The sequence below is a fragment of the Lepus europaeus genome, chromosome 5 (assembly GCF_033115175.1).
Source record: "Lepus europaeus isolate LE1 chromosome 5, mLepTim1.pri, whole genome shotgun sequence".
Taxonomy (NCBI): Eukaryota; Metazoa; Chordata; class Mammalia; order Lagomorpha; family Leporidae; genus Lepus; species Lepus europaeus.
The window spans coordinates 140,317,398-140,338,864 of NC_084831.1; the positions used below are offsets into that span (position 1 = coordinate 140,317,398).

At 47.1% G+C, this 21,467-nt stretch overlaps 1 protein-coding gene across 1 annotated transcript in view; it reads left to right on the forward strand.

Moving 5' to 3' along the window:
• The first annotated feature begins 663 nt into the window (after nucleotides 1-663).
• Nucleotides 664-21,467, forward strand: part of NUB1 (negative regulator of ubiquitin like proteins 1) — a 30,722-nt gene continuing 9,918 nt past the window's right edge. Inside the window, exons 1-8 of the mRNA XM_062192877.1 lie at nucleotides 664-783; nucleotides 4,117-4,234; nucleotides 7,827-7,994; nucleotides 10,928-10,986; nucleotides 12,228-12,298; nucleotides 15,060-15,242; nucleotides 15,395-15,486; nucleotides 16,667-16,773. Coding sequence (XP_062048861.1) covers nucleotides 4,118-4,234; nucleotides 7,827-7,994; nucleotides 10,928-10,986; nucleotides 12,228-12,298; nucleotides 15,060-15,242; nucleotides 15,395-15,486; nucleotides 16,667-16,773 — 797 coding nt within the window. The 5' untranslated portion in view covers nucleotides 664-783; nucleotide 4,117. The remainder of the gene's footprint in view (nucleotides 784-4,116; nucleotides 4,235-7,826; nucleotides 7,995-10,927; nucleotides 10,987-12,227; nucleotides 12,299-15,059; nucleotides 15,243-15,394; nucleotides 15,487-16,666; nucleotides 16,774-21,467) is intronic.

Genomic DNA, 21,467 nt, shown 5'->3' on the forward strand with positions numbered 1-21,467 from the left:
GATATACTCATCGGGTTTTTTTATATTCAACACGGCGCTGAGCAGAGCCCTTTGGACGTAGACCAATCTCCATAGGCATTGTCGATCACAGCAGTGATGCGTGCAGAGCCAGCGTCCAAGCGTCCAGGCATGCAGGAGGGAGCATGCGGGAGGCAGCCTCATTTCGCCCGTAGCGGAGGTCCCCCGTGGGACTGGGGAGAGCTGGGGGAGGACCTGCAGGGTTAGGGGGTCCGCCCTGGACCAAAGGGCCGGATGCGAGGTGGGTCCCAGAGACACCAGAGCCTCCCTCCGGGAAAACGGTCTTCCCGTAGGTCCCTTGGTCCCTTCCCAGGCTTTCGTCACCCGCTGCTGTCACACTCCTCGGCCTCGCCCCAGCCGGGTCCGAGTATTAACCCCGCCTTCCTCAAACAGCAGCCCCACCCACAGCCCACCACGCCCTCGGCCTCGCCCTGCCCCGCCCCCTCTCCAGCCCGGCCCCGCCCCCATGCCAGCCACGCCCACTCACTCTCAGCCCCCGCCCACATTAGCTCCGCCCACAAACCTTCTTCCGGGTGCGCGAGGCCGGTGCGGCGGCGGCGGGGGCGGGGCCGTCCTCACCCGGAATGAAAACAAACAGCGGCCGTCTCATCCGGGCACTCGGCAGGTCGCGGCGGGCGCAGCGGTGGCGCAGGTGGGGCTGGGCGTTGCCGACGCCGGCCTCCGCGGCGCCTCTTGGCAGTCTCCGGTCCTTGGCACAAGCCGAAGCCTCTCGGGGCCCGGCGGGCCGCGGCTGCAGCGGCGGAGGTGAGCGGCCCTTCGGGGCGCCCGGCCGCGGCCGAGGGCGGCTGTTCGGGGCCCTGGGTTTGCGTTGGGCTGGGCGGGGGCGGCGGGTCTTGTTTTGTGGGGACACAGGGAACACATATGCTTATGATTCGCCTCACTAGCCCTCGATTCGTAGCGCTTGCTCCCAGTCTGCCATTTGGGATTAATTGCGATTGAAAGCCGGGTTTTCTTGGTTACTTGGGAGAAGCGCGCGATTGTCTCCACTGACAGCGGGGTCTGCGTTTCTCACCGCCTTTTCGTGCTCTTATCTCTGAACACGAGAATCTTCCGCTTCTTATTCTCGTGGGAGAAAATGTAAGAATGTATGTTTGAATGTGCACATATAGTTGAAAAGCTCTGGTTGAGAGTACGGTCCGGGGAGTCGTTACGAAAGTGAAATTTAAAGAATTGGGTTACCACGTTTCGGTTTCAGTTTGCAGGACTTCGGCTTTCCGTGGTTACGTGGGACGTTGTGTGGCGTGCGTGAAACTTTTCAGTTCCCCATTTGAAAACCGAGTATTGACGTGTTACACTTTTCCTTTTGACTTAGCATGTCATCACTCTGTTTTCCAGAAATGCAGTTTTGTAAGTTTCAAGACTGTGTCAGTGTATTCTAGACATTAGGTGCCATGCGGTGTAGCCCCTGAGCTGCTGACTTGCTTCCTGGGGTGGAAGACTGGGTTTTTTTAGGGTCTCATCAGGCGCAGGTGTGGCTGGGGTCACTGGGGCCCTGTGTTCAGCCTTTCCCACCCTTGGCCCAGTAAGCAGCCGGTGGACGTACTCTCCCCCACCCCACCCCGCAGGGCCGCAGAGATGTTGTATTCGGGATTTCTGCAGGCTAATGAGTAGCGCGTAAAGCGGCCTAATGCTTCTAAGCGCACGGGGAAGCAGTCAGCTTGAGCCTGGGATCCTCCCGTGGTCTCCACGGTGCACACAGCGCTCTGCTGGACCGTGTTCCTTTCTCACCGTCAGCTGATACCAAATAGATTCAGATTTTCTTGTGAAGGTTTTTATACTGGCGTTGTGCAGCAGGTTAATCCACTGCCTGTGACGCTGGCATCCCATATTGGAGTGCCAGCTGCAAGTCCCAACTGCTTTGCTTTGATCTGGTTCCCTGCTACAGTACCTGGGAGGCAGCAGGGGATGGCCCAAGTACTTAGGTCCCTGCCACATGTGGGAGACCAGGGGGAGTTTCCAGCTCCTGGCTTTGGTCAGACCTGGCTGTTGCAGCCTTTTGGGGAATAAACCAGAAGATGGAAAAAAAAATCTTCTCTCTCTCTGTCTCCCTTTTCCTCCCCCTCCCTCTCTGTTGCTTTGCCTTTCACATAGATGAATTTGTGAAAGTTTTTTATTTGTGGAATACACTTAATCTACCACACTTGATTTAAAAGTTGGGGAATTGGGTCTTGAAGAATGTGAAATACTGGAGTTAGCTGTATTTTATCAACTCATAATTTTTCCACTCTGTAGAACTTGTCTTCACCGGTCAGGAGCTAACCACTTTGTACTTTTCCTACCACTTGTCTGATTTGGCTTCACTACACCTGCTAGCTGCCTCACGTCTCCTGGGAGCCCAGCACTGGGGATGAGCAGACAGTTCTATGTGGTGTGTGCTTCTCTGGCAAAGAGAAGTTACGCACGCGGGACACCAGCACGAGGAATTTCATGGCAGTGCAGAGTCCCGGGTTCTAGTCCAGCTAGTTACCGTGCTCCAATTTTGTGACAGGGCCCGAGCTGTTTTACAAACCCAGGGCCTGGGTTCTTTCAGCTGTAAAGTGATGACACAGCTGTGCTCCACTTAGATGTGTGTCATACAGGACTTTAGGATGTACATTTTCAGTTGGAGAAATCAGGCATAGGGAATATTTATTGATAGTTCACAGTTCAATGTGGCTTTTTTTTCTTTTTCTTTTTTTTTTTTTTTTTTGCTTTTCTTTATGTTTAGCTACTGTAGTGGCTGGTCTTGCTTTTTGTGTTAAACTGGTAAAAGTATGAATTTACAAATTGAGTTGCCTAAAGAGATCCACTGCTTCAGAGATTCATCATATTTTATTTTTTCTCATAGAGTATAGAATAATAGAAGGTTAAGAAATAGAAGAATACAATAAACCTTGCTGTATATCAGTTAATTTTTTAAAAAACTTTATTTATTTATTTGAAATTAAGAGTTCGAGGAAGAGAGAGAAGGAGGTCTTCCATCTGCTGGTTCACTCCCCAGATGGCCACAACAGCCCAGGGCTGGGCCAGGCTAAAGCCAGGAGCTTCATCCAGGTCCCATAGGTGGTGCAGGGGCCCTAGGGCTTGGGCCAGCCTCTGCTGCTTTCCCAGGCACATTAGCAGGGAGCTGGATCGGAAGTGGAGCAGCCAGGATACAAACCGCACGTGTGTGGAATGCTGGCATTGCAGGTGACAGCTTAACCTGTTATGCCCAATGCCAGCCCCCGTGTTAGCTGTTTTGAAGTGTGTGTTTTGGGGCTGGCGTTGTGGTGAAGTGTGTTAAGCCGCCGCCATGAGTGCCTGTTTGTGTCCTGGCTGCACCAACTTCCCATCCAGCTCCCTGCCCATGCACCTGGGAAAGCAGCAGAGGACTGACCAAGTGCTTGGGCCCCTGCAGCACAGCTGGGAGACCGGGTGGGGTTCCAGGCTCCTAGCTTCAGCCTGGCCGTTGTGGCCATTTTGGGGAGTGAATCAGTGGATGGAAGATAGATATCTCTCTCTGTGTCTCTGTCCCTCTTTTTCTCTGCCACCCTGCTTTTCAAATAAATAAATTTTTTTAAAAGAAATGTGTGTTTTGATTATTACTTTGTTTCATGTGAGAGGCAGACAGACAGTTCCAAACACTGATTCACCTCCCACATACTCACAACTTTTATGGCTGGGCTGGAGTGGACCCAGCAGCCAAGAATTCAGTCCACGTTTGCCACGTGGGTGACAGCGACCCAGTTACTTGAACCAGCGCCTGCCTCTTTGGGTCTGTGTTGGCAGGAAGCTGGACTTGGGAACTAGAGCTGGATTGAACCAGGCACTCTGGTGTGGGACATGGACGTCTTAACTCCTGGGCCAAGCATCTGGCCTCCAAAACATTTTATATTATATATGTGACAGATACACTTAAGTTCAATTGATGTATATGTCAATGTATACATATATATAGTCTAAAAGTCTGGAGCAAGGTAAACCTTATTAGTAATTTAGATTGAGTGAGGAGTGGGGAAGAGCTTTGCTTACTGTTCAGAACAGCTCACCATAGTAGGCAGTTTATATGCATTTTTAAGTGTGGTGTGGCATTGTATTAATGTATGGTTTTGTTTCAAGGATGGCGCAAAAGAAATATCTTCAAGCAAAACTGACCCAGTTTTTAAGGGAAGACAGGATTCAACTTTGGAAACCTCCATATACAGATGAAAATAAAGAAGTTGGTTTGGCATTAAAGGTATTTTTATTTAATATATAAATAATTAACAGTGATGTCTGGTTGTCTTTCAAATAATTAAAAAAATTTTTTTTGACAGGCAGAGTTAGACAGTGAGAGAGAGAGACAGAGAGAGAGGTCTTCCTTCCGTTGGTTCACCTCCCAAATGGCCGCTATGGCCAGCGCTGCACTGATCTGAAGCCAGGAGCCAGGTGCTTCCTCCTGGTCTCCCATGCGGGTGCAGGGCCCAAGCACTTGGGCCATCCTCCACTGCCTTCCCGGGCCATAGCAGAGAGCTGGCCTGGAAGAGGAGCAACCGGGACAGAATCCGGCGCCCCAACCGGGACTAGAACCTGGGGTGCTGGCACCACAGGTGGAGGATTAGCCAAATGGGCTGAGGCACCAGCCAATAATTAAAATTTTTTTAAAAGAATCTTAATTAACAGTGTCATGTAAGTCTCTCTGGTAAATAAGATTCTGAAGTCACCAGAAGTTGCTAGGAAGGATCGGGCCGACACTTGGCATAACCGACAGCGTAAGTGATGAGCACATACTCATTTTTTACTAGGAGCTGACAAGCTTGTTTTTGTTTACTAATCTTTTATTCATGAGAATGTTACTGAAGTTCTCATGCATATACTATTGTTAACACCTCCACAGCATGACATACAATTATTCGTGTGATGTTGACTTGTTAGTCCAGGTGCTGGGAACTTAGCACGCTGGCTGCCAGGGCGAGTGGTCAGTTCTCAGTGCTCGCTGCTGTCATCCTCTGTAGCAGTATAAAACGGTGGCTCCCCTCCCTGGCCATCAGGGTTCGTTTTTCTGAAATGTGTTTTTCTAACAATTATGCCTTAGTTTCGTTTTTTTTTAAACACAATTGACTTTGACTTTTTTTGTCTTTTTTTTTTTTTTAAGATTTATGTATGTATTTGAAAGGCAGAATTACATAGAGAGAAGGAGAGAGAGAGAGACTGGTCTTCCATCTGCTGGTTCACTCCCCAAATGGAGGCAACAACCAGGCTGGGCCAGGTGCTTCTTCCGGGTCTCCCATGTGGGTGCAGGGGCCCAAGCACTAGAGCCATCCTCTGCTGCTTTCTCAGGCCATTAGCAGGGAGCTGGATCAGAAGTATAGCAGCCGGGCCTTGAACAGGTGCCCATATGGGATGCTGGCACTGCAGGCTGTGACTCTAACCCACCTTAATTTTTTACAGCATTGTCAGAAATGATGTTATTTTATGGCAAAGTGATTTTTTTAAAAGCTGAAGTTTGCCTACTTTTCTAAGCAGAAACCTCATTTTTGACAGAAATCTATCATATTGGAATGTCTTAGGATGTCCATCTCTACTTTCTGGGCCTGGGTATCCTGAGCATGATGTAACATTTTTGAGGGTCTGGGGACTGTCATGAAGGGGTTTAATTGTCCTGAAGATGACAAGCTGTGGCAGGATCTTAGTGTATGTACAGTGTATGTACAAATGATGTACACATTTTCTGTGTCTCTTGTTTCTGACAGGCTGCTCAACTTTTTATTTTTGCAACCCACCTTCTGGCCTTAATTCCAAGAAACTAGGGGCTAACATGATAAGAAAGATATTTGATTTTTGCCCTCAGATTTTTGGGTGGTAAGGGTGATAAGAGCATTTTATGTTTTTTTTTTTTTTAAGATTTATTATTTTAGAGGCAGAGTTACAGAAAGAGGGGGAGAGATGGAGATCTTCCATCCACTGGTTCACTCCCCAAATGGCTACGAAGGCCAGAGCTGGGCCAGTCTGAAGCCAGGAGCTGTGAGGTTAGCAGGCCGAAGGAGCTTTCAGCTCCGTTATGATCCTACGGGATTGCTTTGTTGCTGTCGGACGAGCAGTTCGTCACTGACAACCGCGTCCTTAGGCAGTGTGGGAGTGTAGCCAAGTGCAAAACGTAGGAAGGATGCATTTCTGAAAACACTTTAAACATCAGCATTAAAATTATTATGCATAGGTTTGTATTATTTTAAAAATAAAATACTCTGATTTGTGTTTTGTAACTTTATATATCTTTTTTTTTTTTTTGACAGGCAGAGTTAGAGAGAGAGAGAGAAAGGTCTTCCTTTTTCCATTGGTTCACCCCCCAAATGGCCGCTACGGCCAGCGCACTGTGCCGATCCAAAGCCAGGAGCCAGGTGCTTCCTCCTGGTCTCCCATGCGGGTACAGGGCCCAAGCACTTGGGCCATCCTCTACTGTGTTCCCGAGCCACAGCAAAGAGCTGGGCTGGAAGAGGGGCAACCAGGACAGAACCGGCGCCCCAACCGGGACTAGAACCTGGGGTGCCCGTGCTGCAGGCAGAGGATTAGCCTAATGAGCCACAGTGCTGGCCGTAACTTTATATATCTTAAACATTTTCCTTATCATAAACATACACTTTTACCATCATTTTTAAGTGCTACGTAATATTGCTTTCTAAGTCTAATGAAACTGGAATTAGGGTTTTTTGGAGTGTTTTTGTTTTATGAGATGTGTAATGAGACATCAGGTCTCAAATGCAAATATTCTTTGTTGGGAGGAAACATAGTGTCTTCATTTAAGTGACAGCTGGTTTACATCCTTTTGGGGGCCCCTTATATCTTCTGGGGTTTCCTTCTCAGTTTGGAGGCTCTTCCTAGAAATAATTCTTTAAATGGTACCAATGTTTAAAAGTTGCTCCATGAAGAACATTATTTGAGCGGGCTGGTGGTGTTGTGCTGTGGGTTAAGCTGCCACTTGGGATGTCGCATTCCATATCGGCGTGCCTGAGATCAGGTCCTGCTTCAGCTCCGGTTCCAGCTTCCCGCCAGTGCCTGCCCTGGGAGACAGCGGGTGATGGCTCAAGTACTTGGGTTCCTGCCACCCTTGTGGGAGACCTGGGCAGAGTCCAGGCTCCTGGTTTTGACTTAGCTCAGCACCATCTGTTGCAGGGATTTGGGGAGTAAACCTGTGAGTGGAAGATCTGTCTCTGTCACTTTGCCTTTCAAATAAAGAAAGAAAAAAATGATAGTCACTAACATTTAAAAAAAAGTTGCTTGGCATTTGACCTTGTATGTAATATGCCCTCATCCTATATTGGGATGCTTGGGTTTGATTCTTGACTCTTGGTGTTTGGGGAATGAACCAGCATATAGGAGCTCTTTCTGTTTCTCTGCCTCTTGATTACAGAAAAGAAGTTAAGTCTAACCTGACTTGTTCTCACAGATTTGAAAACTACTTATATACTCTGGTTGTTTGGTTTGGTTTTGATTTGTTTTCCTTTTCTCGCCCAGTGTTGAACAGTTCACTGTTTTAAAGCAGTTTTTTGAGTGGTTGCTGTAGCAGAATTCAGAGCTGATCTGTTTTCCTCCTCTAGCATAATGCAAGTTATTTTGATTTCTACATCGAGCCAGTTGTAATATTACCTATTTGTGGATGTTTTTATTTTTCGCTGGATCCTCTCTAAAGTCCACACCTCTCAAGGCGTCAAACCACAGTGTGGCTTTCCGTGCAGTAGGGGGACCCGCAGCCACCAGGGTGGGTTGCTTGGGACTCTTTGACGCCCTTTTCTGTATCTGCTGTTGTTGAGTTAATGTTATAGTGATCTGTCTTTCCTGATTTGTCCTCACAGGACCTTGCTAAGAAGTACTCTGACAAGCTAGATTGCTGTGAAAATGAAGTAGAAAAGATAATAGAAGAAATACGTTGCAAAGCAATTGAGCGTGGAACAGGAAATGAAAATTATAGAACAACAGGAATTGCTACAATTGAGGTATTTTTACCTTCAAGACTAAGAAAAGTGAGTAATTTCACCCACCCTTTGTGCTAATGCTTAATTAGTAATGTGATAAAATAATTTTTTAATAAAAGTATAATCCAAAGTTACAACTCTTTTAGGTTATTTTGCCTGTTGAACAACTGAACAGTTAATGTTACAGGTTCTTAAACTGGACCATTCCTCAGCCAGGCTTCACCAGGCCCTCCAAACGTCACAGCCTGTGCATCACGCTCTTCACGCTTTCTACGTTTGTTTGGAAGTAATGTGGGACAAAAGAGGCCTTAGTTTTCTAGAACCCTGTGTAGTAGGACGCATCGTAAAGGAATTTATCTTTGCCCTATTCTGGTGGCGATCAGGGGCGGTCAGCTGAGTTCTAGCAGGGCAGAATGACCTGGGTGGGGTCACCTCATCTCAGGGCCACATCCTTAGTGGCTGCGTCCAGAAACGTTAATGTGGTGGGCCGTCCGAAGCTGCTGGCCCTCTCTGGACTGATCACTGGTGTTGTTTCTCAGAAGAAATGAAATTATATATGAGGTTACTTTAAAACATTTATAGAAAATAGGATTAAAAGGTAAATTTGGGGCTTGGGCATTTGGCACAGCAGTTAAGCTGCTGCTGGGGACTGCCAGCCCATACTGGAATGCCTGGCTTCAGGGCCTGGTTTCCTTTCCATTTCTAGCTGCTTGCTGATGTGTGCCCTGGGAGACAGCAGGTGATGGCCCAAGTACGTGGGCTCGTGCCACGACGTGAGTGACCTGGATTGAGTTTTTGTCTCCTGGCTTCAGCCTGGCCTGGTGCTGTTGCTGGTGTTTGGAGACTGAATCAGCAGACAAGAAATGTTTGTCTGTGTGTGTGTGTGTGTTTATGCCTTTCAAATAAACAGTTTTTAACAGATAGGGAGTGGGCAGAGATGCCCTCATCCCACACCTAGGTTTGATTTTTGATTCCTGGCTCCAGCTTCCTGGTAATGCAAACCCTTGCAGCAGTGGTTGTAGCTCAAGTAACTGGGTTCCTGCCACTCATGCTGGAGACCTGGATGGAGTTCCCAGTTTCCAGTTCAGTCCCCACTTTGGGGAGTGAATTAGCAGATGGAAGTGTTCTCTCTCTCTCTCTCACTCTCTCTCTCCCTCCCTCCCCCGCTGTGAAATATACTTTGTTAAAAAATTTATGTATTTATTTTGAAAGGCAGAGTTACGCAGAGGCAGAGAGAGAGAGAGAGAGGTCTTCCATCCACTGGTTCACTCCCCAACTGGCTGCAACAGCTGGAGCTGCACTGATCCAAATCCAGGAGCGAGGAGCTTCTTCCAGGTCTCCCCCATGGGTGCTTTCCCAGGCCATAGCCAGAGAGCTGGTTCAGAAGTGGAGCAGCCAGGACTCAAACCAGTGCCCATATGGGATGCCTGCACTGCAGGCAGTGGCTTTACCTGCTATGCCACAGCAGTATTCCCTCAAATACACTTTAAAAAAATTTTTTTTAAAGATTTATTTATTTATTTGAAAGTCAGAGTTACACAGAGAGAGGAGAGGCAGAGAGAGAGAAAGAGAGGTCTTCCATCTGCTGGTTCACTCCCCAGTTGGCCACAACAGCTGCGTCAATCCGAAGCCAGGAGCCAGGAGCTTTTTCTGGGTCTCCCACGGAGGTGCATGGGCCCAAGGGCTTGGGCCATCTTCTACTGCTATCCCAGGCCATAGCAGAGAGCTGGATCAGAAGAGGAGCAGCCAGGTCTTGAACCAGTGCCTATATGGGATGCCGGCGCTTCAGGCCAGGGCATTAACCCACTGTGTCACAGTGCCAGCCCTGACACTTTCAAAATTAAAAAAAAAATTATTTTGGTGCATAAAAATTTTGAGATCTATGCATACAGAATTCTATGCATTCAAAAATGTATACTGTGGGAAAACTGCGTGGATTTCCAAATTTTTTTTTATATCTAAATAAATTTTATCTTTTAAATCTATTTTTCTGCTGACTTTTTAAAGTACCCTAGCAGTGAGCTAGGGGCAGGAGGAGAGCAGTCTAATAAAACTAACTTTGGGCCGGCGCCACGGCTCAATAGGCTAATCCTCCGCCTTGCGGCGCCGGCACACCGGGTTCTAGTCCCGGTCAGGGCACCGATTCTGTCCCGGTTGCCCCTCTTCCAGGCCAGCTCTCTGTTGTGGCCTGGGAGTGCAGTGGAGGATGGCCCAAGTGCTTGGGTCCTGCACCCCATGGGAGACCAGGAGAAGCACCTGGCTCCTGGCTTCGGATCAGCGCGGTGCGCCGGCCGCGGCGGCCATTGGAGGGTGAACCAACGGCAAAGACCTTTCTCTCTCTCTCTCTCTCTCACTGTCCACTCTGCCTGTCAAAAAAAAAAAAAAAAAAAAAAAGTTGCACGTGAATGTTCCTGACAGTACTGTTCTCAGTAGCTAAAAGCCAGAAGTAGCCCAGATGTTCAGCAGTGGACGGATGGGCAAGGAGAGTACACCCGTGTGATAGAAAACTGCTGAAGGAGTGCAGCGCTGATACTGCCCGTTTGGATGAACCTCAAGTACATGCCGGATGAAGAAAGGCTACCTGTGGTCCTTCCATTCATAGGAAATGTTCAGGACAGGCAAACCTCTAGAGACAGAAGATGGGCAGTGATTCCTGGGAGCCGGAGTTGGGGGGAAGGGGAGAGATTGGAGGATGCAGGGTACCCGGTTTGAGGGGTGGTCAGGATGTTCTGAAATTTGATTATAGTGCTGATGGCCACTGAGCAACCCAGCCTGGCAGCGCCACACTGCTGTCCTCGTGGGGACGTTCTGGGTTATGTTTACTGGGCTGCTTCTCCAGGTGGTTTTAGTCCTTAACCTGTGTCCTAAATTTAGCTGAAATCCTCTGATATTAGCTTTTCTGATATTACAGACTACGTAGTGTTAAATTCAAAGTGTTAAATTCAAGTATATTTTGTTTTGTTTGCGTTGTCTCTAAACAGGATAGGAAAAACTTGCTGGAGACCCGACTGCACGTCACTGGCAGAGAACTGAGGTCTAAGTGAGTATGCGTGGGTCTGGCAGGGGCTCATTTCCTCCTTCAGGGCTGTCCTTTAAGGGGCGGGGGGGGGGGCAGGTGTTATCCTCATCTTTTAGAAGAGAAGATGGAGGCTTTGAGGTGGAAGAACTTACTTGCACTCAAGGTGGTGGAGAAGTGGCAGAGTGAGAACTCATTCTTCTTACTTCCTGGTGTAACTTTAGACCAGGTGGGAGCTCTGTGCCCACACGTAGTACGTGCTCGGTCCATGTTGAGTGAAGGAACGAAGGAGTGATGGGAATAGAAGATGACCTGGTATTTGTCGGATCATCACTTACAGCTCACTTTGACCTTCAGCATAGTGTTTTAGTTTATTTCAGGCTATCGGACCAGCCGTTAAAAAAATAAGTAGACCTGACTGTTACCCATTAGTGAAGTCTTCACTTGAAGGCCTGGTCGGTTATTTCATCTACTTGTAAATTTTCATGTGACAGCGTTTTAAACACCTCCAGGGCTAGCCACTCAGTGTGTTTCTTCAGCTGATTTTCTCGTTTTCATCTTTGGTCTAATGAGGGCTGTTAGGATGAGTTAGGAAGTATCAGTCACTCAGCACACTTAAGTAGAAACTAATCTGGGACAGCTGCCGTTAGGCGCGCCTCCAAGGAAACCGCAGAAGGCTTGGGGATAGTTTTTCTCTGACGGGCAGTGGGGACGCTCCTGTTAGATGGATACGCAGCACTGTGGTCTCCACTTGGTGAGGAAACAAGAGGCCAAGCAGAGAATTCTAGAAAGGGACCTTGTCTTTCACACAGTTTCAGATAGCCATCTATTAAGCCTGCTTTATGCACTTACTTTTAATTTTAAAAATATATCATTTATTTGATAGCCAGAGAGCTCACATTTGCTGGTTTACTCCCCAAGTGCCCACAACAGTCAGGGCTAGAGCCAGGAACTAGGAATTAACTCAATCCAAGTTTTCCACATGAGTAGCAAGAACCCAATTACTTGAGCCATTACCACCACTTCCCAGGGCCCATGTTGACAGGAATGAAACCCAGGCACTCTGATAGGGGACACAGGCGTCTTTACTGCGAGGCTAAACACCTGCCCAAGCCAGCTTTCTTTTCATGTGACTTCCTGAGTTAGTAAGTGGAAATCTGGGTGTTTCTGAGTAAAATGTGTGAAATAACTGTTATGTTTAAAATCTTTTAAGTAGATAATAACAGATTTGTTTGTCTATAGTTTTCACTGGTTTTATTTTACAGAATAGCTGAAACCTTTGGATTTCAAGAAAATTATATCAAAATTGTCATAAATAAGAAACAGCTTCAATTAGGTATGCAAATTTTTCCAGTCAAACTAATACAGAAATAATGACTTTCCGTTTTTTTCTCACTCTTTAGTCAAAAATTTCCAGCTTTGTTACAATTATAATCCAAAGCCAGTTATTTGAGGATTTTGCTAAAAGAAAAATGTGAAACAGAAAACAATTTTCCAATAAATATTTTACTGTATGCTGTGTCCTAGTGGGATAGAAAGATACTCACTCTTGGTCTGATAAAATATTACTGAAGAGAAGTCTAGATGTGCTGGGAGGAGGAGAGGGGTTCTAGTTAGTTCTTCCTGAGCACTGAGAGCTGAAGCTGCGAGGCAGAGGGCGGGCCGTGGTGGGGAGTGTTCTGGACTGAGCCTCACGGGCACCAGGATGTGGATCTGCGGCAGTGGGAGAGGTGCAGTGTGGCTGAAGCTGGAGGGCAGGCAGAAGCCCTGCTGAGCGCTGCTGCAGCAGTTCCCAGCCAGGGACATTTGGCACTAGGGACTCCCTTTCGGTTGTTGTGATTTGGTCTGGCAGCAGGTTGTGCCCCTGTCATTTAGTGCGTGGAGGCCAGGGCTGCTACTGGACCACAGCCAATGCACAGAGCAGCCCCCACAGCAGTGCCTTCGCCAGCCCAAGATGTCGCTAGTGCTACTGTTGAGAACCCCTGGACTGGATGCGCCTTGCTCAGAGAGCATTTCTCCTGAGGCGTTTACGCTGGGAGTGACAGCAGTTATCTGTGTGTTGAAGATTGCCATGGCTGCAGGAGGGGAGTGCACTTAGAGGAAGCATGGGGGGACTGGGGAGATGTTAGCTGTGCAGCGGTTCAGGGGGCATCGCGGCCGGAGCAGTTTCCAGTGGCTTCCTGTGCTCTCCAGAGTCCTGTCACACATCATGGCCCTTCTCAGTACCTTGCCTTCCTTTACAGCACCCCCTCTCTGGCCATTTCCCATTGCACACATATGCAGGGCTGTCAAAAAGTTCATGGGAAAGTACATACCATGAGGAAACCGTGCTTGGATTTCAGAAACTTTAGCACCAAGATAAACTCACCTTTTAATCCCATTTGTCCACAAGCTTTATGAAGTACTCAGATATAAGGCTAAGGGTCCAGCTTTATTTTTCTTCCAACATCACCGACTAGACAGCCTGCCCAGTGATTGGTGATCTTCCTTTATCCCGACTCTGTTCTACACTCTGTCCCATTTGCCTGTAGTGTTTTTTTGTTTTGTTTTGCTTTGTTTTAAATTGTGGCTTTCTTGGAGTCTTAAAACGCAGTGAGGTGAATCCTCGGCTCTTCTTTACCAAGGTGACCTAACCATTGGTAGGTCTTTATTTTCTCATATGAGTGCTAGAATTGTTACCAAGTTTCTAAAAGCAAAATCCAAGGAGTTTTTCAGAAATGTGCTCACATTTGTATTTGTTGTTCATAATATTATTTATATATTTTGGTTATTTGAAGGCTTATTTATTTATTTGAAGGGCAGAGCTAGAGAGAGAGAGGCCCTCCATCAGCTGGTTCACTCCTCAAATGGGCGAAACAGCGAGGAGAGTCTGGGGTCTGGGCCAAGCCGAAGCCAGGAGCACGAAACTCCATCTGGATCTCCCGCGTGAGTGGTGGGGTCCAAGAACTTGAACCGGCCTCCGGTGCTTTCCCAGGCACGTTAGCTGGGAGCTAAATCGGAAATGGAATAGCCGGGGCTCAAACTGCCACTGCTGGGATGCCGGCGTCGCAGGCGGCAGCTCAGCCCACTGCACCACCACGTCTGCACCCGTTTTGCTGTTTTAAAGTCTGTTTGCATCTGTGTTTACCCTTTTTTTTTTTTTTTTTTTTTTTTGACAGGCAGAGTGGATAGAGAGAAAGAGAGGAAGGTCTTCCTTTTTGCTGTTGGTTCACCCTCCAATGGCCGCTGCGGACGGCTCATCTCGCTGATCCGAAGCCAGGAGCCAGGTGCTTCTCCTGGTCTCCCATGCGGGTGCAGGGCCCAAGCACTTGGGCCATCCTCCACTGCCTTCCCGGGCCATAGCAGAGAGCTGGCCTGGAAGAGGAGCAACCGGGATAGAGTCCGGCGCCCCAACTGGGACTAGAACCCAGTGTGCCGGCGCCGCAAGGCGGAGGATTAGCCTGTTGAGCCACGGCGCTGGCCAACCCCTTTTCATTTGTTCGTTTATTTGTATCTTTGGCATAGTTTTTGTTTGGTTTGTATATTTGGTAACTGTTTTCATAGAGCTAGCTTTTGATTTTGTTACTGTTCTCTTTCGTTTGTTTCATTGATGTCTGCCCTTTATTGCTGTTTTTATTTAGGTTCTAGAAGATGAATAGTTTGCTCAGGGCCACAGGATTAAAACAGGGTGAAGCTCATCGTGGTCTTTGCTTGCAGCCAGGACACAGTGCACGCCTGTGCTGTGGCTTCTTGGCATTGCTGTGAATTGGGTTTATTACTTCTCAATTAGAGGGCAAGGAAATCTGTGTATTAATTGTACTGAGCCTGGCATAGTGTTCTCCCTGTTGCAGATTCTCAAATATTTGTTGCTTTGAATTGATCTTAGGGTAAGAGTAGGGAAAACTGAAAGAAATGAATTTAGTTGGTCTGTTTTTCCTGGCTAATTTTAACTGTTGCTTAACAGTAACATAGTTACACAACCAGTTCTTCCGAAGTACGTGGCATGCTGGCTTGCAGATGCTCACGCGGGTCTAAGAATTTCACTTACTATAGAAAATGGACTATTGCCTGGTAAACGCCATGGTTCTTTGAATGACATGGAGTTCTGGTTTTTACAGGAAACACCCTTGAAGAACAAGGAGTGACTCACAATGTCAAAGCAATGGTGCTCGAGCTGAAACAGTCTGAAGAGGATGTGAGGAAGAACTTCCAGGTGGAGGAGGAGGAACAAAATGAGGCAGAATTAAAAGAAAAACGGATTCAGAGGACTAAGAGAGGACTGGAGATACTGGCAGAGAGAGGTACCTGGAACTCTGGGCTTATGTCCTCACTCAGCTCCTTAAAGGTGGCAGCAAGTCACACAGACGGGGAGTGTGTCCCCTCTGACTTAACGACGTCGCCGTCACTGCTGTTGACTGTTGCATTAATGGAGCTCCGCGTGATTTTCTTGCAGCTGAGATGGTGGTGGATCCAGAAACGACACCTTACTTAGACATAACCAACCAGACGGGCAGATCAATCAAAATTCCCCCGTCGGAAAGAAAGGTACGTGCCACGAGACTTGGGTGGGTGGTTCTGGGTTTGTTGTCGGAACAGAAGTGGTTTTCTAGTGGTTTTATCTTGAAATGTCATAAAAGCAGAAACCAGCTGTGTCTGCAGTCTTACAAATGGGGACTATCACCACGTGGCGAGCAGTTGCGTGTAGTAGGCCTCGCCTGTAACTTGCCGTGCAGCTGTAGACCATATTAACTTGCTGTCCTGTAGCAGTGACTGTCACCATATCTGAGTGGCGTGACCCACTGCCTTCAGTCTGAGTGGCTTCCTGTGGCTATGGGTTTTGTTTTGTTTATTTTACTAGGGAGCCATGTCCCCTAAGGATGTATCATAACTGGGGAGGAGGAGCTGTATAGCTGGGGAGTGGTCAGCAGGTGGTTCCCTCCTCTCCTGTCTCCTCGTACCTGGTGGGACAGTGTTCTAACACTAAACATTGCGAGGGGCTCTTAAGCAGCTTCCTACACCTTAGGCCCTAAGGTCAGTCCCTGAGCTGGGAGCCAGGAGCTGCTGCTGCCTTTTTAAAAAAAAAAAAAAAAGATTTTATTTATTTGAGAGGTAGAGTTACAGACAGTGAGAGGGAGAAACAGAGAGAGGTCTTCCATCCACTGGTTCACTTCCCAAATGGCTGCAACAGCCAGAGCTGAGCCGATCAGGAGCCAGGAGCCCCCTCCAGATCTCCCACGCGGGTGCAGGGGCCCAAGCACTTGGGCCATCTTCCACTGTTTTTCCAGGCCATAGCAGAGAGCTGGATCCAAAGAGGAGCAGCCGGGACTAGAACCGGTGCCCATAGGGAATGCCGGCTTCACAGGCAGAGGATTAACCTACTGTGCCACAACACTGGCCCCTGAGTGCTCTTTTAAAAAAGGATACAAGCATTATTCGTTGCTAATTTTTATAAGCTTAGACTTAAAAATTATTAGAAATGGATCTGGGACAACAGATGCTAAAATAAATTAATGAAAAGAAAGGAATGGGTGCTGCTTAGGGCCGTCATCCACATTAAATGGAGTGCTTGGTTTCCGTGTTTAGCTGAAGTAAAGCTGCAATTGTATATTAATTTTGGCTTTTAGATTGAGTTGTGACGTTGGTTTTGCTTTTTTAGAATTATAATGCTTTAAATATAATTTAATTATATTCTAAAGTGAATTTTTTTATCTACATTTTTTCCTAGGCCCTTATGTTAGCTATGGGATACCATGAGAAGGGCAGAGCTTTCCTGAAAAGAAAAGAATACGGAATAGCCTTGCCGTGCCTGCTGGACGCTGACAGATATTTCTGGTAGGCACTTTTGAATTTGGTGGACACCAGTTTGAAGGAAGCTGGCACAGATCGTGCACCATGTACTCCCTCCCCTGTGCACTGTGCTCTTCAGGAAAGGATGGTTATGCTAGAGAACAACTTGGGAACTCTTTCTGCCCTTTGTATTTCTAGTTGACCTCTTCTCGCTGTGAAGAATTTTATAAACATACACACTGTTCTTTTGCAGTGAGCATGTTTGACTGGGTTTGACTATCTCTTTCTCTCTCTCTCCCTCTTTTTTTTTTTTTTTTTTGCTGATGTGTTGCAGGCCTAAACTATCTGTTAGAATGTTCCCCATCTCATGTGTTTGGGATAGACATTGGTAGTCATTCTCTATATCCATTGTGTCATTAGGGGCTACAAAATGGTGATACCCGATTATTCCTTCTGCATTTATTGCTAGAATTCTCCTGAAAACCATTTTTCCTCATCAAATGCTTGTTTATGCTGAGGCACAGTTTGTATAGGAATGATAGAATAAAATACTTGATTCCTTTTTCTTTACTTTCTTGTTTTCAGAATAAATGGATTGCTTTTCTGGCATCGTCCAAATGTGATGAGTGAAGTTTTCTTTTTTCTAAGAATTAACATTAATTCATAGTTTTTTTGTTTTTGTTTTTTAAAGATTTGTTTATTTATTTGAAAGAGCTACACAGATAGAGAAGGAGAGGCAGACAGCAAGAGAGCGAGAGAGAGTCTTCCATCCATTGGCTCATTCCCCAATTGGCCCAAATGGCCAGAGCTGAGCTGATCCGAAGCCAGAAGCCAGGAGTTTCTTCAGGGTCTCCCATGTGGGTGCCGGGGCCCAAGGACTTGGGCCATCTTCCACTGTTTTCCCAGGCCATAGCAGAGAACTGGATTGGAAATGGAGCAGCAGGGACTCCAACAGGCACCCATATGGGATGCCAGCACTGCAGGCAACGGTTTTACTCACTACACCACAGCACCACCCCCACCCCATAGTTTTTAAAACATTTGATGTGTTTCAAGCTTTAGCACTTAAATTGACAGGTGGTCCCCGTGCCCTTTTGACCTGTCCTGGTGCTCTTGTAGTCTGATCTCTGGAGCCCAAGATACTGCAGGCTCATCTTGTAGACGTCATGGCCCAGACTGGGAATCGGAAGTTTCCCAAAGACTCCTGGTTCTTTTGAAAGGGAAATGGCACTTGGCAACTGTAATCCAGACCTATTAGACACTTGGAAAGTAGACTTGATACGTGGAAATGGTCGAAAGCTAACAGCCTTCTGGTTAACTTCTTTTCTGTTTTTGTGAATTCCCAAGCTGGCGCTGTACCAGCAAGAGCTGAATACAGATGTTCATAATTTGCCAGTTGCCGTTGGTCACTAACTTAAGCTTTAACTGAACAAATTCCTGCCTCCATTGTCCCTCCCATCTGGGAGGTGAAGGGCAAGACTGGGCATGGCAAAAACAAGAGCGTGGTGCCTCTGGGCCTGTTGCTCTGTCTCTGCTTCTCTCTGGTGTCAGTTCCAGACTCTTGCTGCACACAGTGTGAGCTGGTAAGTTGAGTCCATCACTTTCAGGTAAATATTCGTTCCCTTCCGTAATTGTTTCTAACTTCTTATTGTGTAAATTTCAAGTAAATATAAAAACAGAGAGTGTAGTAAACTTCCACACACCCACACTCCCGCTCGGCGGTTCCCAAGGCATGGTGCGTCTGGATCCATCTGTGTGCACTTGATCTTGCCCTGTGCTAAGCCTTGAAATAAAGAGTAGATTTCAGGGAACTCATAAATAAAAACAGTGGACCTTTAGTTCATGGTTTGTTAACATGTTCAGTTAGTACTAGATGTAGGTAGTAATAACTGCCATACCTTTTAAAACATTTGTTTGTCTGAAAGAGAGAGAGCAAGCTCCCATCCACGGTGGCGGGACTGGGCCAGGCTAAAGCCAGCAGCCAGGAATTCAGTCCACAAGGCACGCGAGTGGCAGGAACCCCGTCACTGGAGCCATCACGGCTGCCCCCCTGGGTCTGCATTAGCCGGAAGCTGGAGTCAGGAGCAGAGCTGAGGAGAGAACAGGCGCTCTGGTGTGGGTGTGGGCATCTTAACTGGTGCTCAGCCGCTAGACCAGACACGCGGCAGAGAATGACGTTCTTTTTTTTTTTTTTTTTTTTTTTTTTTTTTGACAGGCAGAGTGGATAGAGAGAGAGACAGAGAGAAAGGTCTTCCTTTTTGCCGTTGGTTCACCCTCCAATGGCCGCTGAGGCCGGCGCATGTCGCTGATCCAAAGCCAGGAGCCAGGTGCTTCTCCTGGTCTCCCTTGCGGGTGCAGGGCCCAAGCACTTGGGCCATCCTCCACTGCCTTCCCGGGCCACAGCAGAGAGCTGGCCTGGAAGAGGGGCAACCGGGATAGAATCTGGCACCCCAACCGGGACTAGAACCCGGTGTGCCAGCGCCGCAAGGCGGAGGATTAGCCTGTTGAGCCACGGCGCCAGCCGACGTTCTTGTCCTGGGATCTGTTTATTCTGTCCAGCTTGCTAGCATAGTTTTTGAGTGGTTTCCCCACTTCATAAAGCAGATTTAATGCGAGTCAGTAATGTAGGTGGGGGAAGACTTCAGTTCCACTTCCTTTCCCACTTCCTTTCCTAACTTCTCCAAGTAAGCTTGAGGTTTATTACAGCTTTCTACTGTACATCTTGGGGTACAATATGGAGTGAGACCAAGGCTAGCTTTTTCCCTATTTAAAACTAAAAATGGGAGTTCTGCTCTCAGCTGAGATGGTGCAGCGTGGACTGGACTTACCCTGTCACTGGAAGCAACTGAAAACCAGCCAGACGGGCGAAGTCGCTTGTTCCCAGCTGCAGGGAGGTCCCTCTGAGTGGAGGAGATGGATCCAGGAGTCTGAGGTCACGGAAAGGAAGTGAGGCAGCTGGCATCGTTGGCACAGTGGATACAGCTGCCACCTGCCACACTAGCATCCCATGTGGCTGCAGGTTTGTGTCCCGGCTGCTCCACTTCTGGCCCAGCTCTCTGCTAATGTGCCTGGGAAGGCAGTAGAAGATGGCCCACGTGCTTGAGCCCCTGCGCCTCCTACTTTCCCTCCTCCCCTTTTCCCTTCTCTCCTTCTCTCTGCCTTTCAAATAAATAAGTCATTCTTTAGAAAATAAAACAATTGAAGAAATCCAACAATTTTTTTGAGTTTGACAAAAACTGTAAACCCTCAGATACAAGAACATAGTGAACTCTTAGTGCAAGATATAGGACAAAACCAAAAACTACAACAAGGCACACAGATTCTGTACAGCCAGTAATAAAACTAAAAATGACTTTTTTGCCAACCTTTATTGCAAAAAGATACTTAAGATTAACTTTACCTTTCTTGAAATTGGCATCTTTAATAAAGATTTCATAAGGCAAACATAATAAATTTCTGTTAATTAACCAACTTAAGCCCTGAAGAGGTTTCACTCTCCAGAACTAGGCCCAGTAGATTTTATTTAGGTAAGTTTTGTATATTTTTAATGTAATTATTTTTAAAAATTTATTTATTTGTTTGAAAGGCAGAATTACAGAGAGGCAGAGAGAGGGCGATATCTTCCATTGCTGGTTCACTCCCCAGATGGTCACAATGGCCGAAACTGCACTGATCCAAAGCCAGGAGCCAGGAGCTTCTTCTAGGTCTCCTACGCGGTGCAGGGGTGCAGGGGCCCAAGGACTTGGGCCATCTTCCACTGGTTTCCGAGGCCATAGCAGAGAGCTGGATTGGAGGTAGAGCAGCCGGGACTCTAACTGGTGCCCATATGAGATGCTGGCACTGCAGGCAGTGGCTTTACCCGCTACGTCACAGCGCCAGCCCCAGTTTTGTACATTTTAGAAAAAAAATTTTTAAAGATTTATTTTTTACTTGAAAGTCAGAGTTAGAGGGAGAGACAGAGATCTTCTGTATGTTGGCCACAGCAGCCAGGGCTAGGCCAGGCTGAAGCCAGGATCCAGGAGCTTCTAGGTCTCCCACTTCAGTGGCAGGGGGCCAAGCATTTGAGCCATCTTCTACTGCTTTTCCCAGGTCATTAGCAGGGAGCTGGATTGGAAGTAGAGCAGCTGGGACAAGAATTTATGCCCATGTGAAATGTCAGTGTTGCTTGTAGGTGTCGGCTTTACCGCTGTACCACAAGTTGGCCCCTGTACATTTATTTTAATTAATACTATTTTCATATGAAAATTTAACTGTTGAATATTAAGTTACTAGAATTGTAAATCAGAGCAATATTAATGAAAAATATACTTTAGAACACATATTATACCGCTTTTAAAAAAAAGCATTGTTTTCCAGGTGACCTAAGTTTTACATGTAGGCCTGGCAGTTTCAGAATTTTATTTAGTGTTGATTTCTTTTTTTTTTTTTTAAGATTTATTTATTTATTTGAAAGTCAGAGTTACACACACACAGAGAGAGAGAGAGAGAGAGAGAGAGAGAGGTCCTCCATCCGATTGTTCATTCCCCAATTGGCCGCAACGGCTGGAGCTGGGCCAATCCGAAGCCAAGAGCCAGGACCTTTTTCCAGGTCTCCCATGTGGGTGCAGGGGCCCAAGGACTTGCGCCATCTTCTATTGCTTTCCCAGGCCATAGCAGAGAGCTGGATTGGAAGTGAAGCAGCCGGCGTTTGAACTGGCGCACATTGGGATGCAGGCCCTGCAGGCTGGGGCTTTCACCCT